The sequence below is a fragment of the Cydia pomonella genome, chromosome 15 (genome assembly GCF_033807575.1).
Source record: "Cydia pomonella isolate Wapato2018A chromosome 15, ilCydPomo1, whole genome shotgun sequence".
Classification (NCBI taxonomy): domain Eukaryota; kingdom Metazoa; phylum Arthropoda; class Insecta; order Lepidoptera; family Tortricidae; genus Cydia; species Cydia pomonella.
This window is the reverse complement of record NC_084717.1, coordinates 7,782,985-7,801,743: the sequence shown is the minus strand read 5'-3', so window position 1 is coordinate 7,801,743 and position 18,759 is coordinate 7,782,985. Positions and strand designations below refer to the sequence as shown.

Genomic DNA, 18,759 nt, shown 5'->3' with positions numbered 1-18,759 from the left:
TTTTTTTATATAAGTTATAAGTAGGTAAACACGCAAAATTATACTCTGAAGAAAATAATGAATCAGTCAGTAGTTTTAAAGTCGCGCTGACCTTTGACCTACAGTTTGAAAGACGTATGTAAATATTTTGAAATTATTTAAGAACCAGTTTGAAAGAATGTACTACCGTAAAACAAACTTCATAAAAATGCGAGAATCATAAAGACTGCAGCAAAATATACCCAAGATTGTTTGACCTATTTCGCCCGCTTCCAATCACATCGTTATTGTGAACCCAAACTAAATTTTCCATTTCATTTGACACCCGGGTAAATATCAAAAAACCTTTCGAAATTACGGTCAAGTCCAATTACTAACAGACCTAACAATGTTGCGACTTATGGTCTGGATTACCAAGGTTTCCTAGTGTAGTAGTGTCGGTGCAGAGACTGCACATTTAACGAGTACGGTATTGTTATTGTTATGGTCGTGCCGTGATGTAGCAACCGGCTTCAATCATAACCTCAAAGCTGAGGGTGTACGGTGTGGCGGAGGGCGCGCGCCGTTCAATGTTGTCGCGCATGCGTCGGCTCCGCACCAGCCCCCACGGCGCACAAAGCGACGGCACCGCGATGCTAGGCGTCGAGCCCTCGCCACGCTAGCGACCGCGACTGCTGCCACCTCAGCCGAGACAAAATATGTGATAGCAGTGCATGTGACAACGTAACTGTAGTGTTTCTTTTCACAATACTTAACTTCCGCTAACATGTACAAGACGGTGCGGCATGGCGAGAACAGCCTGCAGTACACCATTCTGCCGCAAACTGAGGAAGTTCTCAACAACAGCGGTCTTAAAGGCAAAGGCCGTGATTATAGCCCCTCGATCCATGTTCGACACTCTCGGAAAAGATCGTCAGTGAAATATATTCTGCTTGTGATATTTGGTATAATAGTAGCGTTGGCATTGGCATCTATTCCACTTTATGTTATGAATGGAGCCTTGTATGCTCGCAAGAGCCAACAGAACGTGATTACGTCTTCGCCTCATACGCCAGGCGGAAGGGAAATAGTGAAGTCGCGCAAAAAGGACCTTAAGGAGATATCGCCAGAACTGCTTTCAACACTAATGTCAAAACTTGAATCGACGTCGGCTACTGTATCTCCTACCACTGTAACCACGACAGTTGCCACAACTGTAGTTAGTGAAAGAGCAACGACGCCTCCATGGACTATGCCCGCTCTAAGGTCATGGAAAAGCTCGACATCATCTACAACAATTCCTCCTATTCCGACTGAAGATAACGAGGAGATTCCCCTTATAGGCACTCCCTCTGGTAGCATTCGTCGTCTCGATCAGTACATGTCGAACAAACCATGGGGGACAAATAGTAATAATGTAATACCACTAAAACCTACTGTAACGCCTGAACCAACAGTGCGGAATATGTATAGATACTACTCTCGATCATTCGTTCCGTCAGTTAAAACACCAACTGATCCTCCAAAAGTGTTTGAGGATGTGCTCATTACTACGAAAGGTACTACGACGGTTCCCTTTGTGACGACAGAGATCACTACCACCAGTGACAACGCGAGAATGAGTGGATGGAAGGATACTCTGCTATCGTTTGATGACGACGAGACTTTTAAGTCACTGGAAGCGGATGAGGTATTCTCCCTTCCGCCGCTGAAGCCGGACACCGCAGCCGACGGCGACGAAGTGACGGTGTCCAAAGCGGGCGACGGTACGTGGTACGGGGCACGGTGGCCTTTCGTGGACACGTCATCATACTTTCAATGGACGGTGAGTACAATTGCAATATTTCCTTTCTTACGTAAGAAACGTCTCATGCCTGATCGAAGCGTACAGCACTGAGTATGTTTCCTACCTACAATTGGGTACATTTCAGAGTAGTTAGAAGTATAAAATTGCGAAAGCGGACATGAAAACCACTGCTAGTGGCTACAAGTTAATAGAGTACTAGTACCGTAATCGCGGTTGGGTTGCGAATTTTAAGGTGACACAACGTTGCAAATGACCACATAAGGTAATATTTATCGTATTTTCACATACACATAAATAAAATGTTGTATCAACACATGACACTCGTTGCAGGGTAATTGAGGACAGTCAGTCCCTGGCGAGGACACGAATTACATAACACGATTACTTTGCGGATATAAGAGAAAGTTTTAATATGACTAGATACTCCCGAGAGACAATTTTCATTTTCAGTCCTAGTCCCGATTGTCTAGAACATACAATCTGCTTTTGCAATGGATCTGCTTTCGTTACTAGGTTTTTAGAGTATTGAAAAAAAGATTAGGTAAGTTATTATTATTATTTATCCTAATATTCGATTACTTATCTGCCTACTTCACAAAATGCTTATGATACACAAAGATTAGGAATCCGAAAACTGTCAAAAGGACTCTTTAAATAGGTAAAGACTAATATTATATTCCTACCTACTTTCAGAGAACTCAAACTAAGATAATATAGCTCAACTATGTAAACTTGAGTAAGTACCTACCTGCCGGGTTAATTTCGCTTTAAGTTACCCTTCCCAACGAGAACATCTAGCTATAGCAGGTCTGAAATGAGGCTCCGCTCATTTTCTCCCAAGCAGCTCATAAATTAGGCGCCTCGTCTACGGAGCGGCATATTGCTCTCTACTCCAAGTTAATTTGAGAGTTTAAAACCTCAGAACACATTTAGCCATGTCATTACAACGCAACGTGAGTGTGAAATTTTGCCTGACACGTAATACTTATCTGTTCGTGTATTATTACACGCGTGTCGCAACGTGAAAATGCGCGAGATGTCATGTCATGAGGCTCACAATAGCCCCTTTTGAATACTGTGTTGCAAGAGTTAGGTTTCCCCGGGCAACTCTTCAGCCTTAGTATTTTGTTTTGTCACTTTACGAGACTTATGGGAGCTAAACCGCAAGAAATAAGTATCTACTCGTCTGCGTTTTGTTTTCTATTTAAGGAAGTACCTGGATTATTTACTTTCATTGGTTGCAAGGTCATTGATTGTCATGAAATTTATTGGCTTCGTTTGAGTTAGCTAGGAAACCAGAACCTCGTATTGAGTTGCAGTGTTCACAAGTAACCTCTATGTAGGCCTGCTGCGTAATATTATAGGTATAACCTCATTGTTTATTTAGGTACTATTTATCAGCTTACAGTATCCAAACAATATAATCAAATTTAATGTCGAAATCCATTTTAGAATCCGTGCTACGCTTGTAATTAAGATTGATATCGGTATAATTTATAACGAAATTAAGAAGCCGTATTCCCAGAATTTGTTTAATGCCCCGGAATAACTAAAAATTTAAAGGGTAGTCCATTTTGTCTAATGACATTTGAAGTTTATAAGTTACATAAGCTTCAGGTCAGCATAAAGGTTATTTATAATTTAACTTCAATTTTAATATTGAAGTGAAAATATCTATTGTTAAGTATCTCTATCCTTATCATTTAAGTATGTTCTTTAGTCAACATTTAAAAGCAACCTGTCCCCTTCATTTTAAACACACACACACACACACAAAACTTTAATATCTTATGGTGACTGTACATACTACAAACGATAGAGAGTCTTCTTTCTATTCGTATCGCACCTATTATTGAAGAAAAAGAGCAATTAACTGCAGAAGAACACCCGAAGCTCTATATCTCAATAATTACAAAGTGCCAATACTATATTTACTTTGTGTACCGTTAATCTTTCTTACATAGAATTACTTTTATCTCACCTTTCCCTTTGTCCTATTCTTTTACTGAACTCAACTTATCCTTAAGTTCTAAACACTTCGTGTCTTTTCATCTCAAGTTAAGAGTCACTCGAAATTTGAATGAGGGAGGGATGACATAACAAAAGCCGTACAACGCAGCGGAGCGTGACATCGTGACCGTATCGTAAACATGACACAATTAAAATAATCTCAAATCAAATCTACTACCCGAACAGCTCCTATCTCGAGGACTCATCGGCCAACTTACGTAAAACATAAATTCAACTCCGGATTTTATACGTGCCCGTAGCCAATATTGGAATGTAGCTATTCAGACTAGTCAGATTTGTGGATATAGATTTTAGCTGTTCGCTGAATCGAACAAACTAAGAAGTTAAAGCTATTCGTAGGTTTTAAGGTATAGTGTGTTGATGTGTCCGCGAGGGTATTAAAAGTAACCCAAGGGTGACCTAAAAGTTTATTTTACGAATTTTCTTATACCATTTTCTGGTTTCACTTTATTTACGTAGTTTACAAGTGTATCTAAATAGACCAATAGTGGGACCGGATTTTTGCCCTATAAGTTTCGATAATTCTAAAGAGTGAAAAGTGATGTTTATCTGGTATGGGACATATTTTTAAGCATATTTGTAATATATGAAGAAAATTTAGAACGAGCGTTAGATATAAATAAGGTATTTATGTATTTTTATTGATGAATTTTGAATATTGAATTAAAGTACAAAATTTAAGCATCGTCTTTTATAATATGTATGAGGCTTTATGCTATCAAATTTTTAGAAAAAAAATCAACGTGCTACTTTGTCAAACTCAAATTAGCTTATTATTTTGTCAATATTGAATTAAAGTTTGAAAAATCCACAATATCATATCTAAATTCTTAAGTTAATAGGCAAGGCAAAAAATTAGAAGAAAAGGATATGTGCTTTACAATTAATATGCGTTTTTTGTCCTGTAAGATCTAATATTGAATTAAAGTCCGTAGAGATAAGTCTATTACTATAAAATAATATATGCAGCCATTTTATGGAAAGTAAGAAATATCTGTGTGTAGCTTGCATTGTAATAGTAAAATCAACTTAAAAAGGCGCGAAATTCATAACCACGCCGCGCTGGTCCGTCAACATGTCGGCTCGGCGCGCGGGAGCCTATCGTAGCCGACCTAGTGAGCGATAGATACCTCGCCCCGCCCGCGCCCCCCGCTCAGCTTCGCAAGCGCTGTTTGTCTTTTCTTTCAAATCATTCATTTGTTTGTTTATCGTGCACATAAATTAGATGCGGACATTACATGAATTTAATTATAGAATAAAAGTTATTATGACTTCAAAATGAGTGAAAAATGTTTGATATGTGTACTGTACTGACTTAGTAACAGAGAAAAAACGAGGAATTGAGCAGCTAATAACTGCGAGCAAATAATCTTTCTTGGTGATGGGAAAGTTAAATATTTCTACGGGAAGGAGGAACTATGTTTCCATAAAAAGTGTAGATTATACATTGAGTCGAAGGCTATACCGGCGTACAAAAGACTAATGGAGGTGGCATCAGAGGGCTTACCGCGAACCAGGTTCGACGTGTTGCCTCCCTGTCATACTTACGTACGAATTTACAAGTGCGACAGAGAGGTAACACGTCGAACGTGGTTCGCGATAGGCCCTCAAATGTACAGCCAAGTGACGATGATGAAAATTACATTTTCAAAACTTTTGTCTTTTGTTACCATTGTGTTAGCCGCCTGTACTTACTTTCAACATATATTAGTAGTTTATGTTACTGCTACATAATAAAAGGCATTAAAATACACGAGTGTGGGCTTAGGAAACGAACGAAGTGAGTTTCTTAAAAAGATAACACGAGTGTTTTAATGCCTAATTATCTTATACCTTTAAACGAGCAATTCTTGTATATATATATTTCCGGGATCTCGGAAACGGCTCTAACGATTTTGCTGAAATTTGGTATATGGCGGTTTTTGGGGGTAAACAATCGATCTAGATTAGTCTTATGTTTGGGAAAACGCGTGTTTTCGAGTTTTCATGAGTTTTTCTTTCGACGCAGAATATGGTCGCTAATTTCGTGTTGCCGGCCACTGTCCGTCTGGTCCAGCGGGTTAAGACGCGGACTGCTAAACGAGTGTTACGGGTTCGAATCTCGCCTGGTGACTAATTTTTGGTTTTTTTATATGTTCAATTTTATATATAATTTTTTAATTTTTATTGTTTTAGACAAGTTTAATTTAGTAAAAGAATGTAGTTAAGATTATCAGCTATACACCACCATATTACAATAAATAGTTAGTTATAACCGAGCAAAGCTCGGTCGCCCAGGTACTGTATAGTTATTGCAGGTAGTTCGCAATCACATTTTTAGCACAGGCATTATAAGAGAGGTATGGGCATTGTAAATGTCATCTGGCTCTGTGTGGTAGGGCACAGCACAGCGGATGTCATTCCAGATCTAGAGCAGAGCCCAACTGGGGAAGTACCTCCACCTTACAGAAAATCGCAGCCAAATAACACTAGACCCTACTCATAGTGTTGTGTTCCTGCCGGTGAGTAAGGTTGCCAGAGCTCAACGAGGGGTGGGAGGGTGTTAGGGTCGGCAACGCGCATGTAACTCCTCTGGAGTTGCAGGCGTACATAGGCTACGGATACTGCTTACCATCAGGCAGGCCGTATGCTTGTTTGCCACCGACATAGTATAAAAATAAATAAAAAAAACACACAATTAAAATATTTCATACGACATGTGCTAATTATTTGTCTCAGTGTAAACAAAAATATATCATAATTATGATATCAATTTTCAAATTCAAAATGGCGGACATGTTTTATAACTTATTTTAAGAAATTATGAGTATTTTAAGACTTTAAAAAGCAAGAAATTGTTTCTTGCTTCTGTTTGTATATGTATCATGTAGTATTTGATGTTTTCATTATTTTTGAAAGTCCTCAGGGTGCCGATTACGAAAATGACATCCATTATGGAACCCAAGATGGCGGACATTCATTTTTCTTAAAAATCGGTATGGGTGTCATCTCCGAGGTTCTTCGAGGTTCCGATTACGAAAATGACGTCCATTTTGCAATCCAAGATGGCGAACATTATTTTTTCTTAAAAATCGATATGGGTGTCATCTCCGAGGTTCCTCGGGGATCCGATTACGAAAATGACGTTCATTTTGAAATCCAAGATGGCGGAATTTATTTTTTCTTAAGTCGATATGGGTGTCATATCCGAGGTTCCTCGGGATTCCGATTACGAAAATGACGTCTATTTTGAAATCCAAGATGGCGGACATTAATTTTTCTTAAAAATCGATATGGGTGTCATCTCCGAGGTTCCTCGGGGTTCCGATTACGAAAATGACGTTCATTTTGAAATCCAAGATGGCGGACATTAATTTTTCTTAAAAATCGATATGGGTGTCATCTCCGAGGTTCCTCGGGGATCCGATTACGAAAATGATGTTCATTTTGAAATCCAAGATGGCGGAAATTATTTTTTCTTAAAAGTCGATATGGGTGTCATATCCGAGGTTCCTCGGGATTCCGATTACGAAAATGACGTCTATTTTGAAATCCAAGATGGCGGACATTAATTTTTCTTAAAAATCGATATGGGTGTCATCTCCGAGGTTCCTCGGGGTTCCAATTACAAAAATGACGTCAATTTTGGCGGTTCTTGTTGGTGCAGATTTCAAAAATAGAGACCATTTTAGAATTAAAGGTGGTTGATATCACAGCTACACACATCGACACCCATTTCAAAAAGTAGCGTCCGCCATATTTATTTTCAAAATAGATGCCATTTTTGAAATCCACACCCCTAAAAACCCAGAAAACAACACCCATGACGACTTTTTCAAAAAAGTGACGTCCGTCATCTTTATTTCCAAAATGGACGTCATTTGTAAAATTAGTACACATACATCATACAACATGAAAACTAAAACCATTTCCATCCTCTTTTGGGCAGTTGTGTAAGTCTGTGATAACCCTAGGTAGGTACGGAGACCTTGAGCGGTGTCGGCATTTACGCAAACATCACGCCCATTGTTACTTTTTACACTGTGCTTTTAGTGTGTAAACGAAAACTTCACATGATATATCAAAAGAAACGTTATTTTATCTTATACCTTTAAACGAGCAATTCTTGTATATATATATATATATATATATATATTTCTGTGATCTCGGAAACGGCTCTAACGATTTCGCTGAAATTTGGTATATAGGGGGTTTTTGGGGGTATACAATCTATCTAGATTAGTCTTATGTTTGGGAAAACGCGTGTTTTCGAGTTTTCATGCGTTTTTCTTTCGACGCAGAATATGGTCACTAATTTCGTGTTGCCGGCCAGTGTCCGTCTGGTCCAGCGGGTTAAGACGCGGACTGCTAAACGAGTGTTACGGGTTCGAATCTCGCCCGGTGACTAACTTTTGTTTTTTTTTTATATGTTCAAGTTTATATATAATTTTTTAATTTTTATTGTTTTACACAAGTTTAATTTAGTAAAAAAAAAGACCTATGTAATAAGAGAAATCGACAATAGATGGCGTTAATCTGTGACAAGTGCTGTAAGGTTAAAATCGATTGTAAATAATAATAATTGTCAGTTCACATTTTACTTTTTATGTTTATGTAGATTATCACCACCATATTACAATAAATAGTTATAACCGAGCAAAGCTCGGTCGCCCAGGTACTATATTACTAACTGTACTAGGTTGCCTTTTTAACAAGTTGGTCCAGTCCATGGTTGCCTACATTTTATATAAAAATCGGTTAATCTAGGCGACCATTAACTGGACCAACTTTTTTAATACGGCAACTTTCAAATAAGCTTTCATTTGATATATCATACGATGAAATAACAAACAAAAAAACTATCCGTACGCAATCTTACAAGGCAACCTACTTGAAATAGTTGAAATGTATCACTGTGAATTTTGTCTTACATTTATTTCTTATCAGAAATAAATAACATGAGGGTGCATATACCTTATAACGTATCTCTATATAACTATCGGTTATCAATATTAGCATTAGCGGTTAACAACAACATTCCCCTTAAAACAAATAACTATCGCGAGGAAAATACCAAGTCCAAACATCTGAAAAAAATCGGGAAAGAAAAGCTGCAACTGGCTTTTAAAATGGTACAAGGAAGGGTGGTCATCTGTATGAGAATGTGTTTTTTTTTTGTCTCTATTTGACCCAATGGTTGACTGGTAGAGAATGCCTTTTGGCATTAAGTCCGCCATTTGTGTTTTTTTTTGTTTGTGCAATAAAGTTTAAATAAATAAATAATATTCATGTAACGCGATAACGAATTCTACGTGAACGAAACCGCGGGCAATACCTATTATAGTAACAACAAAATAACAATTTTCTATTGCTATTAATTTAAAACACGCTTTAGGAATTTTTTTGATGGACCGTAAACGCAGTCAAGGGCACCCCGCTCCCCACTACCGTTGTTCGCTGCCTCCTGCCACAGCGCGCGGCGCGCGCAAACTTGCCGCGCGTTTGAAACTTAACGTATTTACATAAGCAAGGAATGCATACATATCAGTAATGAGTGTCGCCGTGATTTTATATTTCTAAATTTTTGTTTAGTAACTGAGATCATTGTTGATGATCGATTATTATTAACTCTACAAACTTTAATTCAATATTAGCTATACTGCTTAACCTGAAATCAATATCTAGACAAGCACATTGTCTACATGTCTAACTTTTTACTAGAATACTAAGTTGATCGATAATATCGTAATTTTGCAATATCAGCAACTCTAATTCTATATTTACAAAATAACTCGTGTTTTTACGTTTACCAGAAAGCAGCTGTTCCAGATTTCTAAAAACTGAAAATTGTACATAAATTGAAGTGTTATTCGATATGCTAAAGTTTTCTGTAACTTTAATTCTATATTTACTTAGTTATTAGCAAAAATTAAAATATTTAAATATAACCGAAAGCTCAACCTTAAAATTTCTAACTTTTTACCAAAGTATTATTTAACATACTCCCAATGACATATCAAAAAAGAAAAAACTTTAATATTATCGAAACCCATTTTTGTTCAACCGCTGGTCTATAAAGAGGCATGTGTCCAGCAGTGTGAACGGAGCTGAGTAAGACTGACAATGATAAAAATAGTGGTTTCATAATAGGGAATACCTATAGTAAATTGTTAATATGTCATCAATGCAATAACAACATTAATAAATATTTATTATAGGAAATTTTTACACAGATTTACCTTTATGTCTATAGGTACTCGTCCCGTTTTTTAGGGTTCCGTAGTCAACTAGGAACCCTTATAGTTTCGCCATGTCCATCTGTCTGTCTGTCTGAGGCTTTGCTCCGTGATCGATAGTGCTAGAAAGCTGAAATTTAGCATGGCTATATAAATCAATAAAGCCGACAAAGTCGTACAATAAAATCTAAAAATTAATTTTTTTTTTAGGGTACCTCCCCTACACGTAAAGTGGGGGTGAAATTTTTTTTTCACTTCAACCCTAGAGTGTGGGGTATCGTTGGAAAGGTCTTTCAAAACAAATACGGGGTTTTAGGAAACATTTTTTGATAAAGTGAATATATTCGGAGATAATCGCTCCGAAAAAAAAAGTGTCCCCCCCCCTCTCTAACTTTTGAACCATAGGTCCAAAAATATGAAAAAAAATCGTGGAAGTAGAGCTTAAGAAAGACATTAAATGAAAACTATAGCCAGACATGATCAGTTTAGTTGTTTTTTCTTTCGGAGCGATTATCTCCGAATATATTCACTTTATCAAAAAATGTTTCTTGAAAACCCCTATTAGTTTTGAAAGACCTTTCCAACAATACCCCACACTCTAGGGTTGAAGCGAAAAAAAAATTTCACCCCCACTTTACGTGTAGGGGAGGTACCCTAAAAAAAAATATTTTTTAGGTTTTATTGTACGACTTTGTTGGCTTTATTGATTTATATATCCATGCCGAATTTCAGCTTTCTAGCACTAACGACCACGGAGCAAAGCCTCGGACAGACAGACAGACAGACAGACGGACATGGCGAAACTATAAGGGTTCCTAGTTGACTACGGAACCCTAAAAAACGGAGTATAGTAGTTGAGGTACGATGTATGAGAATGTTTAGGATCACCAACAGACAATAATATAATAATAATAATAATAAAGCCCTTTTATTTCCATGCAAATTTACATATAGTTTTTATAAAGTAATTAAATTTAGTGTTTTTTTTTTTTTTTTTCTTTACATGGCCCCGCTTTGGGTAAAGGCCTCCTCCATCTGTTTCTATTTTTTCCTATTCTGTGCTTTAAGCTTCCAGTCTCTACCAGCAATTCTTTGAATTTCATCAATCCAGCGGTCTTTGGGTCTCCCTTGGCCTCTTTTTCCGATAGGGCCCGCCCATTCAGTTACCCGCTTTGTCCATCTTCTGTCTGTGATGCGAGCTACGTGTCCCGCCCATCTCCATTTCAGCTGTAGAGCGTGTTGTCCTGCGTCTATTAATTTAGTTTTTTCGCGAATATTATTGCTATTACATCTGTCACTGATCTTAATGCCCAGGATACTTCGTTCCATAGCTCGCTGACATGAACGTATTTTTGTTTTTATGTCTTTTGTGAAGACCCATGTTTGTGCACCATATGATAAACAAGGCAATAAGCACGCATCTATGACCTTCTTTTTGAGCTTTAAGGGAAGCAGACAATACATCATGAAAAAAATAATTTGCACTTTGCGACAGAAAAGTGACGAAATAACATTAACATTAACATATTTTAAGAAGAAAAACGAAAATACGAAGGAGATGAAAAAATGTTACACCAATAAGCAAGGACTATTGTTTGCAGGGCTACTCCCCCGGCGACAACCTGCTGCTCCCGCTTCTAGTCGCGGCGCTTTCATCAATAGCACTAGTCTTGTTGCTGGCACTAGCCGTGCGCAAAAGGAAGCGCAGCCTCACCGCCTCAGCGATTGGGGTATGTCTTTTAACTACTTTATACTAGTAACACATAAGAGGTACGAGTATATTTATTTTCAGGACATGAGAATTTTACTGTTTTTAAGGTTAGATCGGCATAGTCTGGAATGTCTTGGAGATGAGGATTCTTAACTTTTTTTATTTAAAAAGAAGTTATTACTTTAAACTACCTTTGTTCAGGACACGTTCAGGGTAAAGGTAGGTATATAAATAAATAATAATCTCAATTCAGCGGAGAAGAAAAGTTTAATGGCAAATTCGGAATATAACGAAAGTAGAAGGATTTTTTTAAAGACAACGAAAATTCACACAAAAAATATTTTTTTCTTAACTTTTTCCTAACCAGAACACGATACCGAATTAGTCCTTAAACGGATCCCCACTATTTTTGTTACATCTCGTATAATTAGTTAACAAAGTAATGTGGAGATAGATCACGCAAAAATGTCTGTAGGTATATAACTAATTCAAGACAGCCGATACGTGTGTAGGTTTTCTTTATCGACTAACTTTAAGCCTATTGCTAACTGAACCTTGTGTTTCGTCACACTATAGAACGTTAATTAGCAGACAGAGATAAACGACACGTACGTTACAAAGTTAATCACACAACTACAAAAGGAGCCCGATTCCTTCAACAACTTTTTACAGTTTTGATTGTTATTTTGATACGATTCCAATCCCTCACGCTGATTGATGCAATCGATATTAAGAGGGGGTTGACGCGAAATTGCAGTTTTATATTAAACTTTTACACATTTTCATCAAGGGCAAATGACATGGAAAAAATCACTCGGCAAATACACTAAGAATATTTGCGAGGGCAGACTTTAAGCAAAACCGTAAAAGGTTAAAGTTGGCTTCATAGAAAAAAAATCCCAAAACATCAATCAATTGTATATATTATCCAGCATTAATATTAGAGCAGTATAATTTTAGTATAAAATAAAATAGCTAGTGATGTAGCCGAGGGATATGATTAGCAAAATTTTAATCACAAGTAGGTATACTTTCAGAGTTATTGAGGTAAAAAGTTAAGCCACGCAATCGCCAAACCTTCTCTCGCAAGCTTCGCGCTTTTGTTTCTTTTTAATTTCCTGGCTTTACGCCACCCACACTAGCGTCTCGCGAGCGTCGGTGTCTAGTCAACTCTATGGCTGCTGCTCGACGCAACTAGGGCTTGCAATTCGATTATTCGAATATTCGACCTGTTTCGATATTCGAATATTCGACCTGTTTCGATGTTCGAATATTCGACCTGTTTCGATATTCGAATATTCGGCTGTTTCGATATTCGAATATTTTTTATTAATCGAAAAAAATGTATTTCATCCGCTATAGTTACAGTTTCTGTGTGTTTTGCCGGGTATTTTTTACAGTGAATGAGGAACGGTAGGTATCCAAATGCGAAGGAAATAATATTTTTATTGTTTTCCTCTCGATAGGCTTCGTGAAATTACAATGAAGCCTAACTCGATTCCAATGAAAAGAAAATCAAAAATTATCAGGATTTCTCCGGTTTGATCAGACAAAGTCCGCCGAGGTTTACTCCTTCCAGCTCCGCCTTCTACTTCTCCCTTATAAACTCTCATTATTAGCCTTCTTTCACTCATTCTTTCCACGTGTCGAAACCATCTCAACATACCTTTTTAAATTATTGTCACTACATCTTCGTTCAGTCCACATTTCCTTTATCACACTGTTCCTAATTCTATCTTGTAATCTCACACCACACACACAAGTGAGAAGTCTTAACTCTCTCATTTCTACTGCATCCACTTGGCTCTGATACCTCTTCTGCCATACCCAACTTTCGCTACCATAGGTACATAAGTGTGGGCACCAACACCCCTCTATGCACAGCCAACAGTCCTTTTTGTGACATCTTCTGGCTGCTCATAAAAGCGTTAATTGCCCCATTCACACGATTTCCAGCATTTACTCTCCTTTCAATGTCTTTATCATGCTAACCGTCCCTAGTGAACAAGGTTCCCAGGTACACAAATTCTTTCACTTGTTCCACTCTTTCTTGACCAATCAAAATTTCACAGTTTGTCATATTTTCTCCCTTTCCAAATACCATTACTTTCGTCTTGCTTACATTTATTTTCATTCCTTTCTTTTTAAAAGCCCCATGTATTCTAGTTACTATCTCCTGCAACTGTTCACCCGATGACGCTAGCAATTCCAGGCCATCTAAAGAAGACATTTGTCGCTAAAAGTTTTAATCATGCCTCGAAAGATGGCAGTTCATGTACTGTGGCTACAAAGTTTTCTTTGACAATCCACGTCTATTTCAAATTCTCTTTGCCAAGACGATCGTCAGGATCGTAACAACACCAGTTCAAACCCAAAACACGTTGTTAAATCGGGGTCCAGAGTAGTTCTTTAAAGAAAAGTCAAAAAAAAAGAACAAGGGACGGCCAAGTCACACCGACACAGCTAGACTCAATGATATTATATCTCAAGATAGGTTATACGCGCTCCAAAATTTAAGCACTTACCTTGTGGCAGTTGTACAGAATGCTTTTAGTCACTTCTGACGCAAGCGAGACGTACGTGTACGCCGCCTAATAAGCTTCCAAAAATAGCGTGAATTATGCAGCATAATGCGGTTCTACGTTGTTTCACTTGTTTCAAATTGATCAAAGCATTCATAGAATGCGCAAAAAGTTGACAGTCACATATCACTTTTAAGTAAGCTGAAATAATCCGTTTTTCTTTAGGTCTGCCATATCTTGACATATAATATCATTGGCTAGACTGGACTAACCGATTAGTAGAGACGAGCCAGACGAGCAGGCGTCCGAGACACAGATCTATAATGACGCTTACGCTTAAAGATAATTGAAGGTCGCAAAAGGGAAGCCATTATGGGTGGGTACCATCCATCACCCACACTGTTAACTGTCCATCAGCGGATCTTATTACAAAAGTTAAGAGTGTTGCTGTTTGTATATTAACATTTCATGAGTACGAAAGAAGCAGACTACAAATGGAAAAAGATAACCATATTTTAGCATCATAGCAGCCGCTAACGGCCGCTTGAATGTGCCAAAAAGTAGCTACTCGAAAATACGAAAAGCTGTATTGGGGAGCTGGGTGGGTCATTAATTGATTATATCTTGGAATATACTGTCATTAAAACAAATAAAAATAATTTATACATACATAATCACATATTATTCCTGAATTCAATGACACCTAGACATTTTCCGATTTTGGTCGCACTTTTGATAATTGACAGGCAATTTTGCACTTATATGCTATCTGTTGATCTAATGTGAATGTTTGAAGATTATGCTATCGTCATTATTGATATAAGTAGTAACCATACTCGAGCCCTCAAAGCTATTTCCAGCTGTGTTGTCATAATATCTTAAGCATATGAAATGTTGCCATAGGTCAAGCTGTTGCTCTTTGGCCTTCATTGTTAGCAGCCACCCACGTGGCTAAGTCAAACGTGAACGTTGTTAGGTTTTATTGAAACATAACTTACATAACATACGTAATATCTTACGTACGGAATAACGTGAGAAGCCGATGTTGTGAATGACATGTAACTATGTATATTAATAATCTACAAAATCATAAATTAAATATTTGAATACATCAGAAAAAAAATATGACATTTATAGGATGTCAAGTTTCGGCGGTTGCGCGGTCGGATCCCTGACACTGAGGTTACATAGTGCATCGCAACCATTATGTGATTAGTAGTAACTACTGGGAAAAAATCCCGGTAGTTACTTGCACCAAGCCGAATCAAAGTAACTACTGGGAATTTCTTTCTAGCTCACCCATCCGTATTAATGCAGCGCAGCAGCATTGATAGGTCCAGTGTAAAGAGTTGCAATACGTTGGGATTTCACCTGACATATCAAGGGGGTCTTCGCGAGTGTCACGGTTTTTGGGAACCTCAACTAACCTCTAGAAGTCAGCTATGGCTGCCCGCCCACTGAGGCGGAGACGAGCGGAGATGAGAATCCAGCGGAGCGGAGATTACAACCAATGCTATTAAGGTTCATTTCCCAGTTTCCCACATTTCCGCTCGTCTCCGCCTCAGTGGACAGGCAGCCTAAAAGGTTGCCACCATGTACTGTAACTACATATAGTGGAGAGTTATTGGGGTTAGTGACTCACGAAAGCTTTTGGAATCACGGGTTATTTTTGGGTGAAATGACCGTCCAAGAAATGTACAGAATTTTTAGGGTGAAATCCGGACATTTGTTAGGACATTTCATCTTTTCATATGCCAACCCTCATAATAATAGAGCCTTTAGAAATCTGTTTTGCTTGTTCTCAGCTGACATCGGACCTGCAGGCAGACGACAACACGAATCTGCTCACGGCTGAAAACCCAGAGGATGCCGAGGAGTGAGCTCCGAGTCACCGCGCTTCAAGCTTCTTCGATCCATCCTAGAATGCTTCTGTACATATCGTGGGTAAGCACACGAGGGGCTACCGCAAAGATCGAAATTTAAAAACAGTATTGAGCCTCTAGCTTATACGAGTGATAGAGGCAAATAGATGAACGAACTAAATGGTTAGCGGTTATAGCCCAGGGTATCTGCACTCAACTTCAAGATTTTTATGTAGGTAGGAACATGGAGGACCCAATGACCCAAATTATACAAAATATGTCAAAGATGTTGTCGTACAGCTAAATAGGGAGCGTGCATAAACTGTAGGGGGCAGCACAGGGAAGTCAGATTATTGGGGCGAGGTGTAAGTGTGAAGTTTATGCTTCCAATGTGACCCACAAGATGGCAGGACCTATTATGCACAAGAAAACGTACGAAAACGGTAGATGACAGCACTTGCTTCCCTATTGTAAGTGACATATATACTCTGGCCGAGTGCAGTATCTGTGACGTATCCATACAACAGATGCACACGTAATATTAACTACTGTATATCATCTGTGGCACGGCGCAGCTTGCAAGCAATGTTTCGGAATTGGAAGTATGAGGAGAGATTGTTAAGTCATATAATCATGCACGGTTGGTAATCGGACGCAGAAAGGCTGAAACATTATTTCAACACCCGCCTCTTCTATGTTAACACACAGCCATAGTTAATGAAATAGGAATGTAAGCTGTCCTCGATTGTACACGAGGCATTCACGCACCTTGTAATAATTTAGCTGCCATAGATTTCTTAGAGGAGTATCCTCTGACGTACATAACGGTCATATTTAAACTTTCAGTGCCTATTGTTTGTATATAAAATGTACCTACGTTTGGAGGTCTCCGTGCCGGCCGAGGACTTCATATTCAGAGATACGATATAATATGTAAGTATATTTTGTATTCACATTAGATATTGGACTGTAAATTAGGTACGCGTCAAATGCCAAAGTCGCTAACTTATTTTTTTTACAAAATATAATCTATAAATATTTATTGAATGTCATTTGCCATCCTATTAAGAAGTATTATTACTAGATATAGTAGAATGAATACTGATGAGCTTGCTAGTAACTTTATTGTACGGGGCTTATCACAATTTGTTTGATTCATTTAAGATACCTTCTCTAGTAGCTTATTTCGTTCCCCTATAATAGTGTTTATAGGACCTATTTTAGGAGTTAGTAATTCTCAATTATTATTAAATGGCTAGGAAGTTTTGGATTTATCGGCATTGATTAACTTTTGATTTAAACAAATTATAATGGATGCTGCCTACTAATATTTAACTAATACAATTAAGGAACAAAACTACACCCAATCACCTAATATCTAAAGATTTCCACTCTTGAGCGTAGTACAACTATTTATAGGTAAACTATGTATATAACTATCACACGCACCTATTCAGTATTCAACAAATATATGGAAAATGCATACATTCATATTGCATTTACTATGTATATCATATCTCTGAAGGTTCGATTGTATGACTTGTCAGTATTAAAAGAACTCTGTGGTATTACCTTGACGCTAAACATGCAATACTTATTTATTGGGTACACTATATAAAAACTCCGAAAAGTATTTATTCTGGAAGCATCATTGAGAAAACCATTTATTATAGAATAATGTTAAACCCTCTTATATTTTCTGCTAAATTATCCATGACAATATTTCCCATTAGCAAAGTGGTTTTTGGAATCAGAGAGGCATACTTTAGGAGAAAAGACTTTTCGGATTTTTTGAGTGTTTCCCTATATATTTTAATGTAGTCGGATGGTAGAATAAGGCGAAAATATCAATCTTGGTGTACCTAATAATATTGTACCGTTTAAACGTCAACTTTATTATATTGATTTTTCCAACTCTATTATTCTCCAATAAAATTATTTTAAATATAGACATAAGACTGATATAGGATTGCGTTTACATTATTTTGATGTTATTAGATATTAGTGATTCGTTGAAAAATATTTTTTATAACGGCACTATTTGTTTCAGTTGTTTTTTCAGCAATGCGTTTTTCGTGTGCTATTTAATGTAAATCTATTTACATGTATGTACTTCAGTGTTAGAATATGGGTGTAAGATCGAGGGGAGACGAGGGGATTGTGTAGGATTTAATATTTAGATATTCAAATGTGATACCTGTGTAGTATCCGACACAATGTGATTCCCCTGTAGACGGAACAGTCCATCGGTCAAGACAAAGGTCCTGTTCAAAACTTTAAACATAACTCGTTTTATTGAGATAACCCAATATCATGAAATGTGTCAATAGCATATTCAGTAACAAACTCCGCAATATCACCAGTTAACACTGAAGGTCTTGAATAGGGCCCCCGTCTTTTCCTAAAGTAGCCTTAAGTTGTATAACATTCTGAATTTAATGTAATGCCATGGATCACTATATCAATCATGCTAGCAAACATTATATCTTGCAAATGATCGCACACAAATGTATCAATAGTTGTTAAGTTCAATTAGCTTTTGTGACGACATTGTGTTCTGTGATGCCATGAGCGTAACTTTTATATACGCCGTTGTTTTTACACCCACCATGTACATAAGTAATGAAATAAACTGTGTTTTCCCACCTCAAAA

The 18,759-nt window shown here is 37.6% G+C and overlaps 1 protein-coding gene across 1 annotated transcript; it reads left to right on the top strand.

Moving 5' to 3' along the window:
- The first annotated feature begins 572 nt into the window (after window positions 1-572).
- LOC133525695 (mucin-2) lies at window positions 573-18,759 on the top strand. The gene is made up of 3 exons (XM_061862051.1): window positions 573-1,783; window positions 11,613-11,741; window positions 16,050-18,759. Exons 1-3 carry the CDS (start codon window positions 746-748, stop codon window positions 16,122-16,124), a joined length of 1,242 nt encoding a protein of 413 aa, XP_061718035.1. The 5' UTR covers window positions 573-745; the 3' UTR covers window positions 16,125-18,759.

Bases quoted from the DNA above. Each gene is read 5' to 3' on its own strand.
- LOC133525695 (XM_061862051.1), top strand. From the start codon at position 746: ATGTACAAGACGGTGCGGCATGGCGAGAACAGCCTGCAGTACACCATT. The intron at 1,784-11,612 runs GTGAGTACAATT...TATTGTTTGCAG, and splicing joins CATCATACTTTCAATGGACG to GGCTACTCCCCCGGCGACAA. The intron at 11,742-16,049 runs GTATGTCTTTTA...GCTTGTTCTCAG, and splicing joins TCACCGCCTCAGCGATTGGG to CTGACATCGGACCTGCAGGC.